Source organism: Enhydra lutris, unplaced genomic scaffold (assembly GCF_002288905.1).
Source record: "Enhydra lutris kenyoni isolate GAN:26980312 unplaced genomic scaffold, ASM228890v2 scaffoldscaffold43, whole genome shotgun sequence".
NCBI lineage: Eukaryota > Metazoa > Chordata > Mammalia > Carnivora > Mustelidae > Enhydra > Enhydra lutris.
Window position 1 is genome coordinate 5,512,187 of NW_019154127.1, and position 26,028 is coordinate 5,538,214.

Consider the following 26,028-nt stretch of genomic DNA (forward strand, 5'->3'; position numbering starts at 1 on the left):
CCCCCCCCCCCGTGGGCTGAGAAGCTTCGCTGAGAAATTTTAGCCCAGGGTGTAATTAGCCCGGGAGAATTATCAGCAACGGAAAATAAAACCTGGTACCATAAAACGTCTCAATTAGGGCGACGGTGTCAGTTAGTCACACCTACTGTCCGCGTATTTATCCCATCATCTCCAGGGCTTCGTGAACCTGACCTGGACCTGCCCCTCCCGGGTGTTGCGCAATCGCGGGCAGCCGAGCCGCCTCGCTCCGCCCTCGTTTCTGCCCGCGTGTCCTAGCCCTGAAAACACATTAAAGTAATCAAGTTGGGCAGCAAGGCGTCCTCGGCGGCCCCCTCCCCCACGTGTTCCCCCGACCCCCTCATGTGCAGCGGACCAAGACAGGGAAGTGTGTTCAGAGCCATTAAAGATGAGGCGACATCGCGTTTGTAAAGCGTATTGGCAGCCCGGCGCCTGGCGCATTCCGGAGGCCGGACTCACTCTGGAAAGTGCCGGACAGTCCCCAGCCCGCTAGCGCCGCTGGCACGCGACGGTGCTGCTTTGGGGCCACATGGGGGTGGTGCGGAGGGCAGTCGTGACATTCATCCCTGCCTTCCGAGCTCTGGGCGCGGCGCCCTGCGCCATCCTCCCGCCACCTGTCTCCGGTCGTCCCTCCTCCAGAAGGGAGCCTGTTCCCCGGTGTCCGTGTCCGCAGAGCTGGGGGGCGAGGCAGGTTTTACTGTGAGGGGACGTATGGCTCCTAACCCCCACCCCAGAGATGGCAGACCCGCGCGGGCTCCGCGGGATTTGGCCGCATTTGGAAGGAGTTATGACAGGGGTCCCGAGGCTGCAGAGACGAGGGGGAAGGAGAACGGAAACACTTGCCCCACTCCGCAGAACTTAACCTTAGACTTGACTGTGCTTAGTGTAACCACTATAAAAATAAGAGGTTTGGAAGCAGCGAGCAAGTCAGGACTGGCCGAAGTATGCGGCTTTCCGTCCCTGCGCTTTCTGAGCCCCGCCCCCCTCTTGGCTAGATTCTGCCCCCCTCTTGGCTCGATTCTGTCCCAACCTGCCGAGGTTAAGAAAGAACCGGGACTTAGAGGGGTCCTTGCAGCCAGGCACCCGGAGTTTTATGTAACTCAGCTCTGCTCTTCAGGCTCCAGAAGGGAGAGAGGAGGAGCCTGGGCAGCTTTCGGAATGGCCGGGAGGGGGTGGATCCTGGGGCAGGGAATGGCTTCTGGTGGCCAAGCAGGATGCTGTTTCGGGGCCCATCTGCAAGGGAGTTGTACTGCCCACTCGGTGGGGTGGAGGGTCCTGCCTGTCCACCTCTCCTCTCCAACCCTCCAGCTCCCAGAAGCTTCAGACTCCAGCTGGGGGAATCCTTAGGCCTTTTCCCCTGCTGGGTCGACAGGCCAGCACCTGCCCCTGGGGAAGGGAGGGTTGGAGGGCTGGAGAGGTAGGCTGTGCTGCGAGGGCCTGGAGCTTCCGGGACTCTGAACCCAGCCCTCTAAGTCTGTGGGTGCCTCTTTACGTGCATGAAGTCCACCTTCATGGGTCTTCCGCCACCAGCATGGTGTCACCTTGGAAGAGCTTGTTAAAAATTCGTATTCTTGGGCCCCAGGCAAAACTTACTGAACCCAACTCTCTATGATGTTTTAATTCATTGTTTTACTTTTTTATTTTATTTATTTATTTATTTATTTATTTATAAGTGAGTCATGCAGTAAAGTAACCCAAACGTAAGACCTGCCACTTGAATATAACTGCATAGCCACCATGGAGATTAAGATCTAGAACATTTCTGCTACCAAGAAGCCTCCTTCCCATTCTTCCCAGATAATACCCGACTTTCTAGAGACCACTGTTCTTCGGACTTTCATGAACCAGAGGAGTTTGCCTGTGTCTGAACTCCTATGAGTCTGTTTTTTTTCTCTTAACAACCACCTGTTGGGGATTCATCCACATTGTTGCCTATAGTAATAGCTAATTTTTTTCCCATTGTGGTGTAGTGCCCTATTGTATGAATGGACTACAACGTATGTCCTTGTTCTATGCCTGATGATATCTGGGCTGTTTCCTGGTCTTGACTATTGTACCAGAGCTATTAAGAACATTCCTATGAGTGTCTCTAGTGTTCCTCAGCATTTCCTTTTGTCAGGCATGGAATTGCCATGTTGTAGGGCTTTTTTTTTATTTTTATTTTTTAAGTTTAATTTTATTATGGTAGCCATCATTAGTTTTTGATGCAGTGTTCCATGATTCATGGTTTGTGTATGACACCCAGTGCTCCATGCAATTCCTGCCCTCCTTAATACCTACCACCCAGCTCACCCATCCCCCTCCCCCTTCTCCTCTAAAACCCTCATTTTGTTTCTTGGAGTCCATAGTCTCTCATGGTTCTTCTCCCCCTCCCATTTCCCTCCCATTTTCCTCTTCCTTCTCCTTGTGTCTTCCATGCTATTCCTTATGTTCCAGAGATAAATGAAACCATATGATAATTGACTTTCTCTGCTTGATTTATTTCACAGCCTAATCTCGCCATAGAGTTTATGTTTAACTTTGGTAGATGACTGCTAAACAGTTCTCCAGAGTACTTGTGCCGTTTGCCCTCTGACCAGCAGCGAATGGCAGTTCAGTTGTTCTGCATTCTTGTCAACACTTGGTACTGTCAGACCTTTTCACTGTAGCCGTTCTGGGAGGTATGCCGTGGGATCTCTCTGTGGCTTTAATTTGCACTGCCCTCCTGCCTACAGATGTTAGGAACATTTTCATGAGCTTGTTGGCCATTTGGATGTGTCTTTTGTAAAAAGTCTGATCTTTTGAAAACTGGGAGTCTCTTGCGCTCTTAATTTCTAGGACATCTTATTTTTTTTTTTAATTTTCTTTTTTTGTTTGTTCCTGGTGGGCTTTGTATTAACATATAATGTATTATTTGTTTCAGGGGTACAGGTCTGTGAATCATCAGTCCTACACAGTTCGCAGCACTCACCATAGCACGTTAGGACATCTTATTATTAACGGCCCCTCCAGGGATGCCTGGGTGGCTCAGTCATTAAACATCTGCCTTTGGCTCTGGTCATGGTCCTGGGGTCCTCAGATCGAGCCCTGCCTCTGGCTCTCTGCTTGGCGGGAAGCCTGCTTCTCCCTCTCGCACTCCCCTGCTTGTGTTCCCTCTCTTGCTGTGTCTTTCTCTGTCAAATAAATAAATAAAATCTGGAAAAAAAAGAAAAGAAAGAAAGAAAAAGAAAAAAGAAGACAAAAACCAGTCCCTTCAGGTGACTTAAGGAACCATCTCTCTGAAGGTCCTGTTTTCTTGACATCAGTTTTGGTCTTTCTTCAGTTCCCAACCCAGCAGCTCGCTTCCTGTCTCGACTTGCGAGGCAGGTTACAGATGCGGTGCTGTCCTGTCCCGCTTCTCTTAACCATAGGCGGTAGGGTTAACTGTGGCTGTGTTTCTGTCCCTGAGGTCTGGCTGGGTGTGGGGCTTGCCGTCTGGAGATGTGAAGAGCATGTCCAAGGCCCCTTCTTGCCTTTCCAGCCGCATCTTACTGTGCCACAAGCTTGTCAGAGACCTGAGGCTTGGGGGAAAGATGGCAGGAGGAAGAAGCGTCTGGGAACTTCCTTTATTGCCTTTGATCCTACTGCTTCATTTCCAAGGGCATGTGGAGCCCCCCCCCCACCTCTCTTCCCCATCACCTGCCTTTGAGAAGGATGTGTGTTTAGTATGTGTGTGTCTACATTTAGGGGAGGTGTGTGTGGATGTGACCTGCTTTGGGTCACCAGGGAGGAGTCACTCCCCTCTCAACACCAGCTGTGTAATAATCCCCCTTCTCAGTAGAAATGCTCCCCATCTCTCAGCCGCCCCATGAGTCAGATGAGGGGATATCCAAGTGTGATAGTGTACGGGGATCTAGAACGCGTACAACGCACCCCTCTCATTCTGGAGACGGGCACCACAGAGACCATGAGGGCTCGTGTCTCGGTGGGAGAACCTGCTGGTGGGTTTCTAAGCCTGCTCCTCCTGGAAAGAGGGGTGCTGCTTCTGGAGACTATCGTGAGACAGAGGAGGGAAAGAGCATGTCTTTTTTGTGGGCCTTTGGTAACAAAGGGAGTTCCCAGGGGCTGCTCTCTCCCTGAGTGCAGGCTGGGCAGAGGCCCAGCGTGGCAGGAAGTGGTGAGTGGTGGGAAAGAAGGAGGAAATGCTCGGTGCAGCCCGTCCCTGTGTTTCCCCCACCCTCACCCTGGCGGGGCTCAGCGGCTCTGTGAAATGGCCCCGGAAGGGTATTTACAGTGTTATGACCATTAACACAAATGTGTAATGGTTTTGTGCCTGCATATTGCGGAATCTGGCACTTGTCACTGTGAAACCGGCTCTGATGAAGATTCCTTTTTCCACTTAGGCTGGTTACGATGGTGAGAGTATTGGGAATTGCCCGTTCTCCCAGCGCCTCTTTATGATTCTTTGGCTAAAGGGCGTTATATTTAATGTGACAACAGTGGACCTGAAGAGGTAAGATGGGCCTTCCGCATTACTGGAAGAACTGTACTTTACTCCTGGCAAACCCATTTACACCCACACCCGTTCTCACCTGCACTCGCATGGGGGGCCACACTCACATAACACACTCACACACCACGCACTCACACATTCAAAACTCAGGCACACTCACACATGCACACACTCACACTCACGCACTCCTAGGACCCAAGGGCAATATCGTGGCCCATCCATCCTCGGTTAGGATCCTGAATGGAAGCCCGAGTCTGGGCTTCTCACGCAACGACAGGACTGGATCCAACGTGATCCGGGAGGAGTTGGGGGCACCATAAGGAACTCGCTCCTCTAGCTACTGGTCTGCCAAGAACCTCTCAAAAGCCTGTGTGAGCAGCTCTCCTGCGATGACAATGGGGCGATTTTGCTTTCTCACCTCTGCCTCCAGAGAAGCGTCACACTTTTGTTGTCAGTAGGACATTTTGGAGACCCACGATCACTGTTGACATTCTTAAGGGTTGCCCCCCATAAACTGGGGAGGATCTGGCTGAGCTTTGGAAATGAGTCTGCAGGTTGGCAACTGTTTATACAAAAGCTGGTGCTTACCGCACCCCTCCTCCCCCCACCCCAGGAAACCCGCAGACCTGCAAAACCTGGCTCCTGGAACAAACCCTCCCTTTATGACTTTTGATGGTGAAGTCAAGACGGACGTGAATAAGATCGAGGAGTTCTTAGAGGAGAAACTAGCTCCCCCGAGGTAGGCCTCGAAAACCAGCATTCACAACCCGATTGTCACATTCCCCCCCCTTCACAGACAATTTGTAAGCTCCTGGCTTCTGTGTATTTGGTTTTCTGTGGCCACGGTACTTCATTTCCTTTGCTGTACCGCGGTGTGCCACAGAAAACACAGAGCGAGATCAGAAGCCTTGAATGACGGTAGGCCTGGGTCTCTCTGCTCTGCACCTGCAGGTTGGCAATCATGGTTTAATGGCAGGAAGTGGGGGAGGAGGTGGGTTGATGTTGCATGGGTCGGCCATTTCTTAGGTCCACTGCTGGAAGGTAAGGCGTGCAGGGTAGCATGCAATGTTGCAGAGTGCTGGACCCAGAAGAGAACCTTCTAGTGTCCCACCTTCATCTTACTTGGAAGGGAGCTAAGACCAGCAGGGTCCAAGGTGTGCCAGGACGAGAACAGCAAGTGCTTTCTCCCTAGACTATTGCTTCCAAGACTTGGAGATAAAAAGATTAGGAGAACATTCCAGAGGGAAGTGTTCTCATTTATATCCACTCAGAGAAAGACTTGTCTGCCTCCCCCCATCCCCCCAACCACTTGCATGAACCCAAATCAAACATTGCTTATCTGTGATGCTCCAATTCTGAATTTTTCAAGGTACCCTAAGCTGGGGACCCAACACCCTGAATCTAACTCTGCAGGGAATGATGTGTTTGCCAAATTCTCCGCATTTATAAAAAACACCAAGAAGGATGCGAACGAGAGTGAGTACCTGCTGTCTTCCTGTTCAGTGTTCTCCATGTGGACAACCCCTTGCTCAGCCTCTGGTGTGGCTGCTTCTAAGATCCTGGGACTTCTGACTAATGTCCCTGGGGGTAGGGACCTGTATCTGGAAAGGAGGAACAATGCCTCTAATACTGAATCGGCACGTTGGTTTCAGGAGCTTGAGGTTGGGAGCCCAGAAAAAAACATTTTGAGGGGAAAAGAATGCCCACCAGGAATTCCCTGCTGCACCATGGGAATCAGTTTCAAGGATGCTCCTGCCGGTGCTTATTTCATTATGGGCTTCCCATAAATATTTCTGAATAAGTGGATGAGTCCAAGAAGGAACATTGTTGTGTAGACAGCAGAACTATTTTCCAGGGAGGAGTGAGTCCTTTATGCAGATCTTAGAAATCCACATCCCTCCCTTCAGTTCCCTGTGCTGCCCGGCCATGTGTCAAGAGGGAAGGGTGATTGACTCCTTCCTTGATATCTAGAGAAAGGTGACAATAATTTTTACATTTTTTTTGCCTTTATGTTCTAGTTTATGAGAAGAACCTGCTGAAGGCCCTGAAGAAGCTGGATAATTACTTAAATAGCCCTCTGCCGGATGAAATCGATGCCTACAGTACTGAGGACATCGCTGTTTCTGGAAGGAAGTTCCTGGATGGGGACGAGCTCACACTAGCTGACTGTAACCTCTTACCCAAGCTCCACATTATAAAGGTTTGATGTTCCTCCAATCACAGGTGCTGAATACACGAATAGAGATTTGTTTTGGTTTGGCCAGACATCAAAACAATCTAAAATGCAGACTCTTGAGTTAAAAAGTCAGGTATTTTGTTTGTTTATTTGTTTATTTGCTTTTTTTCTGTTTGAGGTGGTTGACTCCTAAGTCTCAGATACAAGTATATTCCCAGGTGTTTTTCAGGTGGTCTCAAGAAACATTTGGGAGCTTGGCTCCCACTCCTCCCTCCTCACCGCTTCTTGTTCCAAGTCTTACCCCCAGAGCCTAAAGAAAAGTTATATGAAGACAGCTTGAGGGCAACATTGACTATACCTGGCATTTAATGCTTGAGCCTTGGAGACGATGTGCCGAATCTGGGAACACTGCAGTGTGTGTGAACTTAGTCACTTGTTGGTGATTAGCTGGGGAAATGGCTCTGCATAGGGATGACAGAGGTGTGTCTTCTCAGCTCTTAATATCTACCCCCTACAGCTAGGGAGCCCCTCCTTGGCTGGGCCTCTGCCTGATTTGGCATTGTGTCTTCCCAGATAGTTGAACAGGAAGTCAGCTTCATGTGTCATTTATTTTAGGGTTTAAAGGCTCCCTAGACCAGTGGTTCTCCAGCATTAGTAGGTATAAGAATTATTTGGGGAGCTTTTTAGAATTGTAAATCCTGCCATCCAGCCTCTGGTCTCCTCAGTCAGAACTTCTGGGGGTGATCCTGGGGGATTCCAAAGTAGATGGCCCAACACGTGGCCTCTGGAGTTATGGCTGCCTTTCAGTGGTATCCCTAGCCTTCAGGTCACTTACAGGTGTTAACTGCTATCATCATCACAACTGCAACATTGTTGGCCCTCAGGAGCCTCAGAAGCCCCAGGAAGAAGCCCAAACCTTGTTCTGGGGCACCTTGATGATTAAAATCCCACCCAGTCCAAACCCAGGTCCTTGGTAGAAGGACAGGGAGATGAGTGAGAAGACACAGGGAGTTAAGTTGAGGACCCTGTGATCTAATAAGGCATGTCATTGACTTTTAGAAATTTACAAATTAGGCTCATCTGTCTGTGTTGCTGAGACTTCCGCAGGCTACCAGCAGCCCCTGCTGCTCTTCATCATTGCCTTGCCTTTCGCTTCAGCATTTCGTCTTCCTTCCTGATTCTGTTCCTAACCCTTGCCCCGTTTCTCTTCTGTCTTCCCGGGTGTGCTTGAAGGATACTAACTTGAAATTCAAGCCTTGAATATGTGTCTGAGCCCTTAAGTGAATATTGTTTTCAATAACTTTGCCAGTTCCCCAACACCTAAAATGTAGTATAAGCATCTCAACTCATCAAAACCTAGGTTTGGGAGCCATTTTCCAACAAGCTATTTAAGTGGTTGTGTGTGGTTTAGTCCTCACAGTGGTTGTTTTTGTATCATTGCTTCGACCAGTGTAACATCGCAGAGGTACGTGGAGGTTGGGGAAGAGCAAGAGAAATGCCCCAGCCATGTACCATCGATTGCCACTTGTTTCGCTCCTATAGGAAAAGAGTATTTTAAATTTCAGTAGATGGGGTAAACTTCAGAGTAAAATAAAGAAGTTCCTCGCTCCAGTGTAAGACCATAGAGCAAATTCTTCAAAGCCATTGAGCATTCAAAATACCAAACAGCTTCATAATCTTTCAGGATGGAGCAACTTCGGAAGGGAAATGAGACTGGGTATAAAGGAATTTATGGTAAAAGATGAGAGAGTAAAGGAATTTATAATCTATTCTTTTTCCTGAAATCCAGCAAAAATAACATGAAAAAAACAGAGTAAAGCTTCATCTGTCATAAAACCAGAAAAGGACAGAACGCTAATTCAAAGACTAAGAAGCTTTGTCCAGTGTGAGGTGTCACAGAGCCAGTGCAGGCTTCCCTGTATCTTTAGCAAAGTTCAGATTTCTCCAAAAGTAAATAGTACAGTCCTGAAATGCCCAACCCAAACTTCTTTGGGGACTAGGGCCATGAGAGGAGAATAAGGGAACAGCCCCACACAGATTACTTCTGGGCTGAGGTCTCTGGGGAGGGAGAGCTGAAGCAGAAAGCATGCAGAGGTGCTATCTTTGTATTCTGCCACTGGTCCCCTAATCTGAAGGAACGGGGAGGGGAGGTGGAAAGAAGGGATGTGGCATTCTGCTTTGTAGCTGCTGTGTAGAGAACAGAAATAATCCTTGAACTAGTCAAGAGAGAGACTGTAAGTTGCTTGGGCTTCATTTTTAGCCATGGTGACCTCCTGCCTAATCTTTGAGTCTCAGAGTGGAGGATGCTCTAACCTTAATCTTGATTCTGACCCTGACTCTGACCCTACTCCTAATGTGTCTGTGGGGTGGAGTATAGGGCATGTTTGGTGAGAGAGTTTATGAGGGTAGACATCCAAATTGGTCTCCCAGCTGCTGTGAATCACTGCCTTTGCCCTCCATACTGCTTATTTTAAAAAGTGTTAAGTCCAATAGATCTGCCTCATTAAAAGATGATTAATAACCAGTAAGACCCTAAGTAGGACTTCTGTGAGGATAGAGATAATCAAGAAGGACCGGGGAAAAAGGAGAAAGAGAAGGATCTGAAAAGGAAAGGGCAGATGAGAAACACCTATCTGATGAGGAATTGCTCCAGTAAATGAAAATACATTCTAGTCAGATTCTTCTCTGTGACCTTCAAGACATGAAAGAGAACATGGATCTTTTGAGAAAAAGCTCAAAGACGAACAAGATATCAGAAAACTATAACATCACAAGGAAGAGGAAAATCAGGTTGGTGGAACTCAAGACAAAAACTTAAAGACAAGTTTAATAATTTCAAAAATAAAAGTTACATTACACATAGCAAGACATAGAAAAAGACATTGCAGAAATTCATCAGGGACCTGGAGGACAGGCCTGAGACATCATCCAAAATCGAGTGGAGAAGCAGCAAGGGATAAAAGTGATTAGAGATTTCCTGGATGTATGTAGTTAAGAACGCAGAGAATAGGAGAAAAAAAAGAAAGGAAGAGAAGGAGGGAAAATTATTTTGAACTAAAGGATGATCTGAACCTTCAGTATAAACAACATGCCATGACTGGAAAAGTAAAATCCAGAACAATCAACACACTATGATATACGTGATAAATGGTAAATTACTGAACTTTGAGGATCAAAAGAACACTTTGGGTGTCTGGAAAATAAGAGAATTAATAATAATAATAATAATAATAATAGAACAGTAAAGCCACCTACAGAGGGAAGAAATTCAGACTGGTCTCATGCATCTCCATGACCACATTAAAACCCAGAAAACAGGGGCATCTGGTGGCTCAGTCAGTTGAGCGTACTCTTGATCTTGGCTCAGGTGACAATCTCATGGGTGGTGGGATCGTGCCCTGCTTCGGGCTCCATGCTCAGTGGGGAGTCTGCTGGAGATTCTCTCTCTCCCTGTTCCTCCTCCCTCCCTGCACATGCTCTCTCTAAAATAAATAAGTAAATCTTTTAAAAAACCCAGAAAATGGTGGTTTAATAGTTACAGAGAATCAAAGGAAAGATTGTATGATGTAAGAATTCATATCCAGGTAAATTGTCGTTTTTACCTGGATTTCTAATCTTAATAAAATAAGCGCTCCTGAGCCATTTTTTTAAAATAAAACTTTTCTGTGATGAAATAATAAAATGTTCATCAAAATAAGAATCCAGGAATAGAGGCAGTGTGTGGCATAAAAGGCTAGTGATAAACATAGAACCTATTTAAATCTAAAGACAGAACTAAAGACTAAACAATTTTGGGAATTATAGTTAAAGAACAGAATCAGAACGTGGTAAACTTGGATGTTTTTTTACAACCAATGGAAGGGGGATAAGGGAGAAGAAATGGAAAAAAAGTGCAGAGTTGTACTAATTTCCTTATCTGTCATAATCAGGAGTCAATAGATATCATCTAAACTTGACAGATCAAGAAATAGAGAATCTCTATTATTTAAGGTTATACTGAAAACCATGAGAAAAGTTAAAATAGACCATAAGCTTCCAAGTGACCAGAAAGAAACACACAAACACACATACATTAATATACACAGAAAGACAGAAAACAATATAAATATTAAATTCAGAATAGGTACCATAAAAAGAAGATTATATCTATAGGAGGCATACACTTAATAAATTTGCTCAAAAATGTTAAAATTAAAAAAAATTTAAAATTAAAAAAAAATTAAAATTTGTTTTGCAAAACAAAAGGAAAGCAGAATCTTAACATTGATAGCAATAAGGTTGAATTCAGGTAAAAGATGTTAAACAATTTAGGAGGATTTCTGACAGTTATATATTGTCTTATTTTGCTGCATCAATGACTTCTGGCCTGCAAGATCTGAGTGATAGGTCCCAAAGATCTTCTAATTTGTGTTGTCCCATGTTCACTTCAACCAGACAACCCAGAAACCAATGCAATAAGAGGCAACAGAGCAGAACTGAACTTTGTAGCCCTGGGTCCCTGTTAGGGGATGAATTGCATCTCCTCAAATTCATATGTTAAAGTCCAAATCCCAGGAACCTGGTAGAATGCCCAACAGAATATACTCTCCTTTCTGACAAATTCCCCAACAACGCCCCTCCGGCCAGAGGAAACATCTCACACTGTAATGTTTCTCATGATGTTCACTCTCAGTTGCCCTGTCCTCACAGCCACCATTTCCATGAGGATAAGATTTGTGTCCTTTTGTTGAACCTGAGATGATCTCTTCAGTGATAGGACGATGGAAATCTGTAGGAATAACATACACAGATATCTGGGATTTCAGGAGGGAAGGCTCAACAAGCAGAAAAAGAGAGCACTTCACAGTAAATCTGGCACATTCTGAACTGAAGAGCCTCATGAATCTTTAGGCACCAAATGACATAACAGCAGAACTCACAAAGCCCAAACTGTTGGCAAGACAAGGAGATCTCCAACAAAGTAGAGACTAAATTCATGCCAGCGGATCCCAAGGACTATCTGGGATAAACTGGTGAGCGGGATAGTGTGTGTAGGAGCCACTCTTTTTTTTTTTTAAGAGAAACAGTGAGAGAGGGAACACAAGCAGGGGGAGCAGGAGAGAGAGAAACAGGCTCCCCACTGAGCAGGGAGCCCAATGCAGGACTCCATCCCAGGACCCTAGGATCATGACCTGAGCTGAAGGCAGACTTATGACTTAAGAGCCACCCAGGCGCCCCTGGAGCCACTCTTTTGAGCCCAGTGCTTTCATGGACTTTCCTGTTGCAAAGTTAAAGTGCAATTTGGGTGTAGCCTGGCTGGCTGTAGGAAGTATACATCAGGACTCCAGAAAGAGAATATATTACACATCGCAAAAGAGTGGATTGTCTGATCTAATTGTCTACATTAATGGGCTTTTCCTTTGCTGATTGTTTCCTCTTGATTTTCAGATTGTGGCCAAGAGATACAGAGATTTTGAATTTCCTTCTGAAATGACTGGCATCTGGAGATACTTGAACAATGCTTATGCTAGGGATGAGTTCACGAATACGTGTCCAGCTGACCAGGAGATTGAACATGCATATTCAGATGTTGCAAAAAGAATGAAGTGAAGCCAGAGTGTTTTCCGTCTTATTTTCAGCTGTTTGAGCTAGGCTGTGATACGAGTGTGTTCTTTGTGAGTGTACCATTTGTATTCCTTCCAATAACCGTGATGCCCGTATTTTAATAATACTGTATCATAGCGAAATGGTACATGGCCTTGTGATTTATCAACTCACTTGTGTATCTGAATAATACCAGTACATATTGTGACACACACCCCTTGTCCAGTTGACTTCTTAATTTACTTCTTTGGCATTCTCGGACCCTGTAAACCATTATATTAGGGCATGTGTTTTGCAGTTTAAGTTTCAGAGCAAATTAGATTTGGGTTCAATTCCTCCTCCAATTTAAAAAAAAATTCATCTGTCTCTGATAGTTTTCCTAATCGTCATATGCAGCTTATTTTTCTCCTCTAAAGTAGTAGGGTTTTTTTTGTTTTTTGTTTTTTTTTGTTTTTTTTGGAACAAAAATACTGTTTTTGTAGTCACAAGATGATTACATGCCTATTTTAATATTTTAAAACAATGTCAGAGAATATAAGGAAGGGGAAAAAAGAAACCACCTAAAATTTCACCCCACCTAAATAATTGCTGATAACTTATCGGTGAACATCTTCCCCTCCCTTAGCTCTTGCAGATGTTCGCTGCACACAACTCCATTCCTGTGAAGTTGGTGAGGGGACCCGTGGGTGATGCCTTTGGTGATCATCCACAGAGGATCCAAAAAGATTTGACCCTGCAGAGCTAGAGGATGCTTGCGATCAGGTTTCACAGGTGGAGAGTTGGCGTCCACAGACCCGCAGGGACCTGCGGGGACCACGGGGGCTGGGAGCTATGGGAGATCCCTTCTCTGCCTTGACACAACTTTGGTGATGCCAGCTGCCTCTTGTCCCAGAACAGGCAGTGGAGGAGAGCGCCCATGGTTGTTTGTTCCAACTTCTTTTTGGATGCCTTCTCTTGCTCTGCCCCCTCTCATGAGGCCATGCTTTCATGGGGACCACTCAGCACCAGCTGCCCATTGGAGGACTCTCCTGCCCTGTGGTGAAATATGAAGCAAACACACTTCAATTCTTTCTAAGGGCTGCCCTCAGACCCAGAGCTGGACTTCTTCGGTGGTGATGGGCTGTGGGGCTAGCCTGGTTCTCATTGCTTCTCCAGCCTTTACAGTGTCATTTCAAGGTTAGGCAGGGAAATTCCAGAGAGACTGAATTCGTGATGACTACTCTTGTGCAGTTCTGGTACCCAGTCAGGTTGGGGAGGAAGTGGAAACTCTAGGCTGGAGAGTTTTCTGGTTTGTCTGTGACTTGCCTGTCACCTTGCCCCTGCAGCCAGCCTCTCTCTGTAGTGTGTCTGGGCTAGGCTGCCCGGCTCCAGCTGAAAGCACGGAGACAATGTGGAAGGCTGTGTAGATATGCATCACAACCGGGTTGTGGGTTTGAGCATTCTCGAGCATTCTTGGGGTTACGCTCCTTTGACATTTACATACATCTTATAGAAACCCTCTTGTCCATTTGGTGGTAGCCTGTGGTTGATGCTAAATGCTCATTAAAAAAATATGCATTTGCTCTATGGGTATTTATTTGGAAAAGAATTTATTGGATTTATTTGGAAAAGAGTAAGATGCGGGGCACCTGGGTGGCTCAATGGGTTGAGCATCCAACTCCTGATTTCCGCTCTAGTCCTGATCTCAGGGGAGATGGAGCCCTGCATCAGGCTCGAGTCTGCTTGAAGATTTTTTTTTTTTTATTTGACAGACAGATCACAAGTAGGCAGAGAGGCAGGCAGAGAGAGAGAGGAGGAGGAGGCAGGCTCCCGCTGAGCAGAGAGCCCGATGCGGGACTCGATCCCAGGACCCTGAGATCATGACCTTCGGCCATGAGCCGAAGGCAGAGGCTTTAACCACTGAGCCACCCAGGTGCCCCTCAAGTCTGCTTGAAATTCTCTCTCCTTCTCCCTTTGCCCCTCATACCTGTGCTCTTTCTCTAAAATGAGTTAAGCAAATCTTTAAAAAAAAAAAAAAAAAAGGAATAAAATGCATTAACAACTCTTCTGGGATTTAGTGACAAATGTCTAGTATGAGAACCAAAGTCCATAATATGGTGGCTACTTTGTATTCCTTCTTACTAGAGGCTCCAGTTTCATGCAGGGGCTGCCCACCCAGCATCAGCTTTCTTTGTTAATCCTTTCTGTTTTTGGCAGTCATGTCTAGCATTCCCCATCATGCATGTTTCATATCTCTTTTGGGGTCAGATTTTCAAGTCTAGTGTTATATAATGGTACATCTACATGTTGCCAATGAACAGAATACCACTTGTGACTAGTGCAAACTTTGTATTTTTAGATGGTGATATGATCTACATAAACTCTTTGTGCCTTAAAAATTAAATGCATAAAAATGTTTACACGAAACCAAGATCTTTAATCTTTTTTTTTCCCCACTTTACCTTCCTCACTCACACTTAAAGGAATAAAATGAACAGAAATGGCTTCCTTTAAAATAATGAGAATAATGTCTAAGCAGAGATTATTGGTAATTGAATTAGAAATAATCTGTATTTGAATTGTGAGCCACTGAGACATTTTAACAGAGACTTGAAGAGATCAGAAAAGACCTATCCTTGTGTGACCTGTTCTTGTCCGGGTGGCTACAGTAGAGGTCCTCAGACTGTTCCAGTTTTCAGTGTGGTTATAGGAAAATGGGTGGTCCCTAGCCATTCCCCCCACCCACTCCGGGGTCCCATCCCCACATCCAGTTCACCTGCCGCTAAAAGGCTATATTCCTTTGGGGAAGGCAAGAAATATTCCAGAACTGTTCTCTGGCTTCAAGTCTTTATTACAGTGTGGGTCTTGAAACAAAATGTGTTTGGTCTTGAAACATACTGTATGTTTCATTCAAAACATTCTTGCAAATATGGACATTCAGTGAATGAATCCCCACCTGGAGGCTGACTGAGAAGTTCTCTTGCCCAAGAGGCCCTACAATTAGGAAAAAAAAAATCAGCTTTTCTTCTGAGCACAGAATTTCCACGTGTAAGCTGGAAAGGATATGGGAGCGTCGCAAAGTTATACTGCCTGGCTACTGCCCAGGGATTGGGGATGGAATGAGGGAATTCAGTCCAGGAAAGGAATTCTAGAGACCAGAGGTCTCAAGAGGTAATTTCTGATCCATAGGTCCGTCCCCAGGCATTGAATGTATGCCCAAGTCTCCCCCAGACAGAAAGATAGACACACACACACTCAGGGACATACACACAGACACACAGTCACACCCCCCCACACACAAACATGTTCACATATAACGGGGTCACAAGCGTGCTCTCACACACACATATGCACAAACACACAGACACACATATAACACAATATCCTCACACGTAGGCACACACTCACATATACACACATGTGCACACACATCCTCCTACAAACATATTGTGGGCGAGGTCAGCACTGTTCCCTTTCCTGTGTCATCTAGTCAATGACCATAATACCTCTTAGCACCTATGACTCAGTCCCCACCTCCAGTGGTTCATAATTAGAAGACATCAAAGAATGTCTTTTGAAAAAAGAAAACTCCAACATTTATTTTACAATTAAGAGAACAAAGGGTGCATCATCCCAAGAACGTATAATTCACAGAACCCTGGATACATACAATGGATACCTTGGGGTACATTTTTTTTTGCATTCCAAAATAATTTCTCTTTCCACACGGAGCTTTAATTCTGAATTTTTCAAAATGGTCAGTTTCCCTTCTGACACCTGCATTTTAGTCTAATGTCTTAGCACACTTCAGGGCACGACCACTTGAGAAGACCAGATGTACGTGTGTGGTCCCCTGCTCCCAGAGGGACTGTCATTCACCGCGACTTGCGATGGCATTTGCGGGTCAGAGGGACCCGGTTGCTGCCTGCCTGTGTGCTCAGTGACTCAGTGGAGCAGCTGCTTACCCTTGTAGCCTGTGCTCGGACAATGTCATTGTCCCCATTACGGAGGGTTTGTGCCAAGTCTCTGATGACCCTCGTCCTGGAGAAGGCAGTTGAGTCAGGGAGCGAGCCCAGAGCTGCCGTTTTGGGGTCCCCGTCACCATCCACGGGAAATTGTGTTCAAAAGCAGGGAGTTGCCGATTTGGGAAATTGTGTTCAAAAGCAGGGAGTTGCCGATTTGGGGGTGAAAGTCATCTATTTAGAAAGTCAGGCCTGGGATTTGGCCACCAATGCCCCAGTGACCGGGGAGGGTGATCTTATCGAGCTTGCTGTTCACTTCTTCCCTTTCAGGGACTGCTGTCCACACTGTGCTGTCTCAGTGCCCCTCCCGCGGCTCCTGAGCATTTCAGCCATCCTAATAACCCTTGGGAAAGGAGGCCTGTTTCTTGATGTCACTCAGCTCCCGTGTATTTCTCTTGCCCCCTTCTGTAATGGGTTCCCTGCTGTCCTCCCGGGTAAGTGCTCAAGGACTGTGGCTATCAGTGACTGGCCTGGGGTTACCCACGAGTCTGCTGACCTGCTGGGCTCTGTCCTCTGCAAAGCTAACTTTCCAGGGCCTAATGCTCTTGAACCTGAGTCAGGCCTCTTTCTGAAGCCCCAACCTCCTACTACTACAAACGTCACCAGCACCGTGTTGGGTCCTGGGAAACCCTTAAAGAGTGCAGATCCCCTCAGGGCCCAGGATAATCAGAGCAGGAAGAGGGTAATGGCCATTGCTCAAGGAAAACATTCCTTGGTTTTGTAAAAGAGTGTTCAAATAGCATTAAGGTTTTTGTTTGCTTGCTTGCTTGCTTTTCCCTTATCTGGCATTAAGCGCTAACAAGTTAAACCTGTTACTTGAGGTCCTATGAGGACCTTTGGGGGTGTGTGTGATGTTTTTAAAAACCCAAAACCATGGGGCACATGGGTGGCTCAGTGGGTTAAAGCCTCTGCCTTTGGCTCCAGTTGTGATCCCAGAGTCCTGGGATCAAGCCCCACATCGGGCTCTCTGCTCCTTGGGGAGCCTGCTTCCCCCCTCTGCTTGTCTCTCTGCCTACTTGTGATCTCTGTCTGTCAAGTAAATAAATAAAATCTTTAAAAAAGAAAAAACCCGGGGCGCCTGGGTGGCTCAGTGGGTTAAAGCCTCTGCCTTCAGCTCGGGTCATGATCTCAGGGTCCTGGGATCAAGCCCTGCATCGGGCTCTCTGCTCCGCAGGGAGCCTGCTTCCTCCCCTCTCTCTCTGCCTGCCTCTATGCCTACTTGTGATCTCTCTCTCTCTCTCTCTGTCAAATGAATGAAATCTTTAAAAAAAAAAAAAAGAAAAAACCCCAAACCAAAACCAAGCAACAGCAGGCACTGGGTCCTAAGTCTGCCCTTGATGCCTTTGACACATCTGAAAAATCATTTAATCTCTCCGAGCCTTGCTCTTCTCATCTGGAAAATGGGAACGCTATCTCACAGTCAGGTAGAAATCAGTGTACTTAGAAGTTCTCTGTGACTGGCGGCACACACGTGATTTTTTGCCTGTATTTGCTCTCCTCACATGGGTCATGTCAAAATGGACACGTTTACAGGACCTTGAACTTTTCTCCTGAAATGGAAGGCAGTTATGCCCTGACCTCCTGTAGCCCTGCCATGAAGCGCGTCATGGGGGATGGTGGCCACTAACTGCTCAGCTGTCCCCTCTGGTGGGTCATTGTGGGTGGGGCCAGTCATCTGTCACGCATCCTGTGAATGGACAGACTCCGCAGTGGACTGATGGCTCCTCTGGGACGCCTCCCATCTGGCTCGGAGACACAGATTTCCGTTGCGTGACATGTCCTTGAGCCTTGGAGACGTGGAAAAGTAGATACATTAATGTGAGTGGTGTTCGAGCCAGAGCCCGAGGCCCACCGGGGCCCAGCTGTCCTTCTCCCGACGACATGGCCCTTTCTTCCATTCCCTGAGGTGGGGGACATCATCCCACCTTCCACAGGAACTGGGCTTCAGGCAGGTAGCAGTAGGCTTGGCACCTCTCCCCGCTCACCCCCGGGCCTGATGCCCATTCAGCTTCAGGGCTTAGTAAACCCAGTCCAGCCTTCTTGGTGTCATTCAAGGTCAGCCCACTCATCAGAGGGTGGCTTTTCAGGGCCAGAGAAGCAAAGCCTAAAGTGTTCCCATTGGTCTCAGCCTGGCTTCCAGAAGCCTCCACCCAAGCCAGGCTGTATTTTCTGAGGGCCGCTGGTTGTCCATGGTGGGCTCCAGTCTCTCATGTAGCTTTCTCTCCTGCTACGGGAAGTGCTCTCAAGGACAAGGAGCTCCTGGTCAAGCCTATCTCTAACACAGCTTGGCCACTTCTGTTTGTGAACCCAGACTGGTGTGGGGTGGGCACTGCCTGTGGACTTCAGGAGCTAAGGGCCCTTCCACTCCTTGGGCTCTTCCTCCCCTAGCCCATGAGCCCAGAGCTCCCTCCTGGAGCCCAACACACTGATGGCTCGGAGATGCATGAGGGGCTCCTGGAAGGGGCATGTTCCTGGATCCTGAGAAACCTGGAGCATCTGAGATTTCTCCTTCCTCTTCCCACCAGCCTTGGCTCCTGGGCCCAGCACACCTCCCTGAGCCACCATGTGCTCTGATCGCAGTCCCTGGAGGAAGGTGGACGTGGTGGGTGGGGAGGCACTGTCTCTCCTCCATCCTGTGGTTGTGTCCCCACAAACCTCCTTTTGGCCCCTCGCCTGCCGGGGAGGGTGGAAGGGCTGCTCAATGTGGGGTCAGAGAAAGGGAGAAGACAGTCCTGCTCCTGTGAAGTTGCTACTGGACGTCTCCAGGGCTGGGGCAGAGGCTGGCAACCTACTTAACTGTTCCCCAGTCAGTGGCCCAGCAATCGATAAATCCATCCATTGATTTCACTGTAGAGCTAGATCAAAAAGCAGCCAGACAATCTGACATGGGGACCCACAGACTAGTCCCGAGTTCTCAGACTGCTGTCCAATCCGGGGCTTGTCCTCTGGGCTACCTGAGAAGACAGTCTGGCGACTGTATTATTATCCTGTGGTGCTTACCTTTGAACCCCACCTTCCATCCTGACCGAAGCCCACCTCTTTGCTGGCTCTTTTTTTTTTTTTTTTTTCCATCCTGGAGCGCTGACTTTTCCGATGTGCTCCTTACTAAAGGAAGACCGCCTTTCATCAGACCAGAAGGCAGCTTCCTCACAACCCTACAGGAAGTGGACCTGGAAGATTCTATCCACATCTTTCTGCTCAGAAAAAAAAAAAAAAATGAAAAAGGCAAAAGAGAGATAGACCTTGGATTTTCCTGGAAGAATCCTCAAAGAAAGGGAGAGGGAGGGGAGGAGGATGGAAGAGAGGGAGGGGCAGGAGGAAGAGGAAGAAGGGGAGGAAGGAGGGGGAGGGAGAAGGGGACGGAGGAGGGGCAGGGGGACTCCCCGCAGGGGTGGAGGTGACTGTGGCTTATACCACATGTATGCTAGTACTTTCTGATGCCCGAGGGACCTTTCAGGAAGCCCACGGAGTAGACACAAAAGTCAAGTTTAGCCGCAGCTACAAATTGCCTGGAGTTGAGGTTGGCGGATGGCAGGTGGTGGGTGGTGCTACGGGCCTGGGACTTTTGGGCAGCGGAGGCTGCCAGGCCCTCTCTAGTCACGTTACCTACCAGAGTTTTTAAAACATAAGCCCATCGTCTTCTTAAACATGTGCACACACTTTCCCCGCAGTGTGGACTGAACGAAAAGAAGTAAAAGAAAAATGCAGGTTATTTTAACAAGGATCTTTGCCTCTTGGTCCTTAAGTCTGTACAAGGCCGAGGGGTGGAGGCCTGGTCACGTCCTGTCATGGGGTTCCTTTTCCCTGTGGTCTGGGGTTCTCCCAAGTTTGGAGTCAAGAGGAAGGAGAAAATGGGTTAGGGAGGAGTCCAGGATTCTAAAGGAGACTGAGCAGCAGGACTGGTCTCGCCTCCATCTGGATCTTTCCGTTTCTATTTTATCTTATTTGAGGCACGTATGCATGTACGTATGTACTTACTGCAGGTCACAAATGATTCACTGGTCCTGAAAGTGAATATTGTTTAAAGGAAAATCTTAGGGTCATTTGGCAGTGGTTCAGGTGTTGGCAGGCCTGTGGTACATACTTTGGTATTTTTTGCTAGCTCATGCAGGGGAAAGAAGAATTTGTTGTATTGGGTGTGATACTGGAATACACAAAGATTAAAAAGAAGTTAAAAAGAAAAAAGGTTCTTGCTTTTAAAAAGTGTGTAGTTACAATGAGAAAATAGAATGGCGGCCAGAGAGATACCCAAGAATATGTGTAATGGAAACCAAGTGGATAAGCGGGTAAGGGGATACACTCAAAGATTTTTTTTTTTTTTTTTAAAGATTTTATTTATTTGTCAGAGAGAGAGAGAGTACACATACACACAAGCAGGCAGAGAGGCAGGCAGAGAGAGAGGAGGAAGCAGGCTCCCTGCCGAGCAAGGAGCCCGATGCGGGACTCGATCCCAGGACCCCAGGATCATGACCTGAGCCGAAGGCAGTGGCTCAACCCACCGAGCCACCCAGGCGTCCCCAAAGATTTTTTTTTTAAAGATTTTATTTATTTATTTAACAGAGAGAGAGAGTGAGAGAGCAAGTAGGCAGAATAGCAGGCAGAGAGAGGGGGAAGCAGGCTCCCCGCTGAGCAGAGAGCCCAATGCTGGGCTGGATCCCAGGACCCTAAGATCATGACCTGAGCCAAAGGCAGAGGCTTAACTCACTGAACCACCCAGGCGCCCCATACACTTAAAGATTGTTACAATGTTGCTGAGGGGACACTACCACAAACGAAGTAATAGAAGTGATAAAGCACATTCAAAGATCACTTTATAGTTTACAAAACCTACACAAGTATGTGTGGTCCCATAGGCCATGGGTGTGTGCTGTGGTGGCAGCGGGTAGCTGCCATCTTGCCTTGCAATCTGGGAAGAGCCTTACTTTTTCCTCTCTCATGAGTGGAGGGCGAGGGCCACCACAAAAACCTTCTTCTGTCAACTTCGGGGCCTTGTCATGTCTAGAGGGGGCGGAACATTCCAGTCAGAATTGACAACTTACAGGTTTGGAGATAGCAGTAAATGGAGGGGGGAGGGTAGGCAAAGGTTAACCTTCTCCAGGTCTTTACTGAAAAACTAAGCAGTTGGGCTAGATTGGTGAGTTTTCAATCTTGACTGCATTTTATCATCATCTGTGTGGCTTTAAAAATTGTCGATGCACAAGCCACCTCAGACCAAATGAATTACCATCTTTGGGGTTAGGCTTGGACATTGCTGTTTTAAAAATATTCCCAGGCAATGGGGCACCTGGATGACTCAGTAAGTTAAGCATCTAACTCTTGATTTTGGCACAGGTCATTATCTCAAGGTTGTGAGATAGAGCCCTGCATTGGGTTCCATGCTGAGCATGGAGTCTGCTTGGGATTCTCTTCCTCTCTCTCTGCACCTTCCCCACTCTTTCTCTCTCAAAACAAACAAACAAACAAACAACAAAACAACTTCCCAGGCAATTCTCTTGTGTAGTCAGGATTAACAGCTAATGGATAGATGCTCTTTAAGCTATTTCCCGCATAAACTCTAATTTCTGGGTCTGGGTTATGAGTCCTGGTGGGGTGGGTGAGGGAGAGGAGTGATAGAGAAGGTTGCACATACAATCTATTTCTACTCTTAGGGCAATTGGTTGGGCCAGTCATGGGCATCCATATAATACCAGTGGACTGGGTTGAATGCTGTCCCCACCAGGTTCATGCCCACTCAGAGTCTCAGAGTGATATTAATTGGAAATGCAGTATTTGCAGTTGTAACTAGGTGAATTAAGATGAGGTCCTATTGGATTAGGGTGGACCCCAAATCCAATATGACTAGGGCCTTTATAAGAACAGAAGACACTGAGACATACACACCCAGAGGGAAGGGGCCCCCATGAAGATGAAGACAGAGACAGGAGTGGGGCAGCCATAAGCCAAAGAATGCTGAGGCTTGTCCACAGCCAGCAGAAGCTGGACGAGGCAAGGGAGGGTCCTCCCCTAGAGCCTTCAGAGGGAGCATGTTTCCGCAGACACCTCGATTTCAGACCTCTGCCCTCTAGAACAGTCAGAGAATATGGTTCTATTATTTTGAGCCCCCTACTCTGTGGGTTCTCTCTTACTGCAGCCCCAAGAAACTTTACCCAGTGAGTTTGGGGTTTGAGGGCAGCTAGGTGCAGATGAGCCAGGATCTGTTTGAGGGAATTGGTGAGTTAGCCAACAGGCAATACTTAGGTCATTTTGTGCTACAGGATGGGGGACCAGACAGGATAGACTTGAGAGTCCTGTGTGTTGCTCTTCCCCTGCTGCTTTTGGCTGGGGTCTCAGGAAAGATGAGCTAACCTTCCTGGCCTTGGTTTCCTCATCTATCCAATGTGGGGATGGGATGATAGGTAGTTCCATGTGGTTCCATGTAGTCCCACTACTGAGTTGGAAACCCGGAGTCAGCGAGGCAGTTAAGCACCAGTAGCAATGCTTGGGGAGGCCCCCTCCCCCACTCCCCAGAGCCCTCACCCCAGGGCTGGTTCTAAGTTCAGACCCTTTTAGCTACCTGCTTTGAGGAATTTTGTTAGATGTTTGGCTTTCTGGTAGAGCCACTTGCCCCATGTAGGACTATCTCTGCAGTCTAAGACTAAACCAGCAATATCTAATCATCTGATCATAAGATGAAGGAAGGATTAATCACTCAAAATGGGTCCAATGAGCTACCTTTTCTCAGAACCCATTCTACACCATCAACCAGACTTTTATAACCCAAACCAAAGCCCTGACTTTGGACATTCACCTTGACAGGGCAAAGTGGGCACAGAAAACACAGGGATGGAGAAATGATGGACAAAATGTGGTCCCATTTCCTCTCTGTGACTCTCGGGTAATATGGTCACTTTCTCTGCTGCCAGCAAAATACCCCAAACTTGGCAACTTAACATAGCATTTGGTTTGGTTACCATGTCACAGGCTCTGGGGGTCAGGAAACCAGGCACGCCATAGCGGGGTCTTTTGCTCAAGGTCACACAGGATGAAATCAGGTGTCAGGCAGGGCTGTGATTCTTATCAGAGTCTGGGATCCACTTCTGAACCCACTGGTTGTTGAAAGAATTCAGTTCTTTGCTGTTTTAAGACCAAGGCTGTCTGCCTTGAGGGACCGACCACCAAGACCCAGCACATGGCCTTCTCCTTAATGTGGCTGTTTGCTTCTGCAAGGCCAACAGAAGAATGTCGCTGCTGCTTGAGATGTCTCTGACTTCTTCCAACTCTGACCTCTGGTCCCTCTCTAAAGCGGTCATCTGACTAAGGTCAGGTCCACCAATGATACTCTTCTTTTGGATTCAAGGTAACTGATGAAGTCAGGCCCACACAGGATAATGTCCTTAAGAAAAGTCAACTGATCAAGGTCTCTAATGACATATGCAAACCCCCTTCATCTTTGCCATATAAAGTAGCCGAATCAGAGGAGTGATATTCCACTGTATTCACAGGTCCTGCCCCCCTTGAGGGTGGGGGAATTATGCAGGGCACATGGGTCCAGGGATTTGGGGGACTATCTTAGGTTTCTCCTGTCACTGATGAGTTGGAGAACCTGCAATGGCCATCCCAAGGGAAGTCTGCATCACTGTACAAATCTCACTGGCTGAAGTCAGCTGAGATGATATTGGTAAACATCTTAGGTGGACCCAAGCCACACCATAGCATTACATGTCTGCTGCATGTGTTCTTGGCAGGCTTCCCTGGGATACTTCTATTCCTAATCCTTAAGCTCAAACACCCATGGAGGGAGGAGTTATGTCAGTTAAGTCCACTGACTTAATTTCCAGGTTCCTCTGACAAGGCAGGAGTTTGCTGACTTTCAAGTCCTGGCACCAAATGTATCTATTTACTCAGGCTTTTGCCGAAGGGTGGGGAGAGAGAGTAAAGGAAGAATTCTTCGCAGTTGGTCAATACCGTGCTCTGTTGTGATTTTGCTCCGTGCTGTGCAGGTGACCAAGTGTCCCCCACACAAGGCAGATAGATTTCTCCTCCTTGGCCTTCCCTGCATGCAGCTCCAAAGGCAGTTGTAAAGATTAAAAATAGAAGAAAGAAAGAAATGAAGTGAAAGAAAGGAAAGGAAGGGAGGAAGGAAGGAAGGAGGGAAGGAAGGAAGGAAAAGAACAAAAGGCAGATCACGGTTTCTGTGTTAGAAAAAAGCTATCTTTAGAAAGAAACAAATAGGGGTTCCTGGGTGGCTCAGTCAGTTAAGGGTCTGACTCTTGATTTCAGTTCGGTTCTTGATCTCAGCTCAAATCTTGATCTCAGCTCAGGTCTTGATCTCAGGGTCGTGAGTTTGAGCCCCCCATTGGGTTCCATGCTTGGCATGTAGCTTACTTAAAAAGGAAAAAAAAAAAGAAAGAAAGAAAAGAAAAAAAAAGAAACAAATAATCTAAGAGCGGTTGCATGGAGCTTGGAAAAACAAAGCAGAAAACACCCAATTCTCTTCTACTCCCTTTTTGAGTTTCATCCTGTGCTGTTCGTCAATGTCAGATTGTTACACGTCAAGGTGCGGGTGTATTGTCTGTTACACGTCAAGGTGCGGGTGTATTGTCTGTTACACGTCAAGATGCGGGTGTATTGTCTGTTTCACTCAGGCGTGTTCCTAGCTCATCTGCCCAAACCAGGCAGTCTTTCAAGGGATGAGTTTTGGGAGCATGGATTTGCTTTCTCTTGCTTATGTTGCAGGGTCCTCGGGAGTCCTAGGCCTGTGGACTGGAGTGGGAAGGGGAGCTCTCTGCCAAAACAGGACTGCCAAGTGCGGGAGAAGAGGCACCAATGGCACTCTGAGCTTGTGTACACATGAGATCCAGGCAGGCCTCATGGCTCAATGGAAGGTCACCAGAGCAAATGTCAAGTGGCTGGAACGCTGGTCCTCAGGCCCCGGGGTTCTTATTGCCAAGAGAGGAATTCAGTCTATGTAATCTGCAACATGGTCTTTAGCAGTAAAATCTCTGATTCTGTTCAACATGCAGTCCTTCACGTAGCCTAGTGGCTATGACCTGGCTTCCCAGCTTTTACAAGAGACCACCTCCAAGGAGATCACGGATATCTACCCCTGGAAAAGTGGCAATGCGATGGGCTTTCGAGTTGGGGCTGCTTGGCTTGTTTTCCTAGGAGATCTCCTCATGAGAGATGTTAAATGACATAAGGTTGCTATATTTTTAAAAATTAAATTAAAATTTAAAAAGTGTTTTTTACTCTCCTTAGTCTCATGTTTTTCTGCTCTAAGAACAAACACCTTTCTTTCTCTCTCTCTCTCTTTCTTCCTTTCTTGACGACAAACACGAGCTGGGCATGGTGATTTTGTTCTCAGCAGCGACTTTCTTCACTCACGTTAAATGAGATAAAAGCAGTTTCCCTGGTTAAGAAATGAATATATAGTTTCAACCACAATGCATCTTCACAGATGAAATGATTTCTATCTTTATTAAGAAGCACATTTTCTGAGGGCTCTGGGCTTCCCTGAGGATGTGATCTTCAGGAAGGGACATGTTCCTGCCTTGTCCTCAGGACCAGACCCCGTGAATACTACCCATGAACACAGGAGGGATTTGATTTTCTCTGTAAAGCTTTCTGGAGAGTGACGATCACTAGAAGTGCAAGTGGCTGCAGGAGATAGGACATCTCCTCCCCAGGAGATCTTGACAAAGGAAACTCCTAATCTCTGGGAGGCATCGCTGGGTGGCCCCTTCTGGCAGCTGGGAAACAGGCTAGATCATCTATCAAAGTACCCCAGATTTCAGCAATGT

The 26,028-nt window shown here is 47.1% G+C and overlaps 1 protein-coding gene across 1 annotated transcript in view; it reads left to right on the forward strand.

Moving 5' to 3' along the window:
• Positions 1 to 12,328, forward strand: part of LOC111155785 (chloride intracellular channel 6) — a 42,888-nt gene extending 30,560 nt beyond the window's left edge. The window contains exons 2-6 of the mRNA XM_022516185.1: positions 4,380 to 4,489; positions 5,103 to 5,228; positions 5,859 to 5,965; positions 6,508 to 6,689; positions 12,093 to 12,328. Coding sequence (XP_022371893.1) covers positions 4,380 to 4,489; positions 5,103 to 5,228; positions 5,859 to 5,965; positions 6,508 to 6,689; positions 12,093 to 12,254 — 687 coding nt within the window. The 3' untranslated portion in view covers positions 12,255 to 12,328. The remainder of the gene's footprint in view (positions 1 to 4,379; positions 4,490 to 5,102; positions 5,229 to 5,858; positions 5,966 to 6,507; positions 6,690 to 12,092) is intronic.
• Positions 12,329 to 26,028: the final 13,700 nt, after the last annotated feature.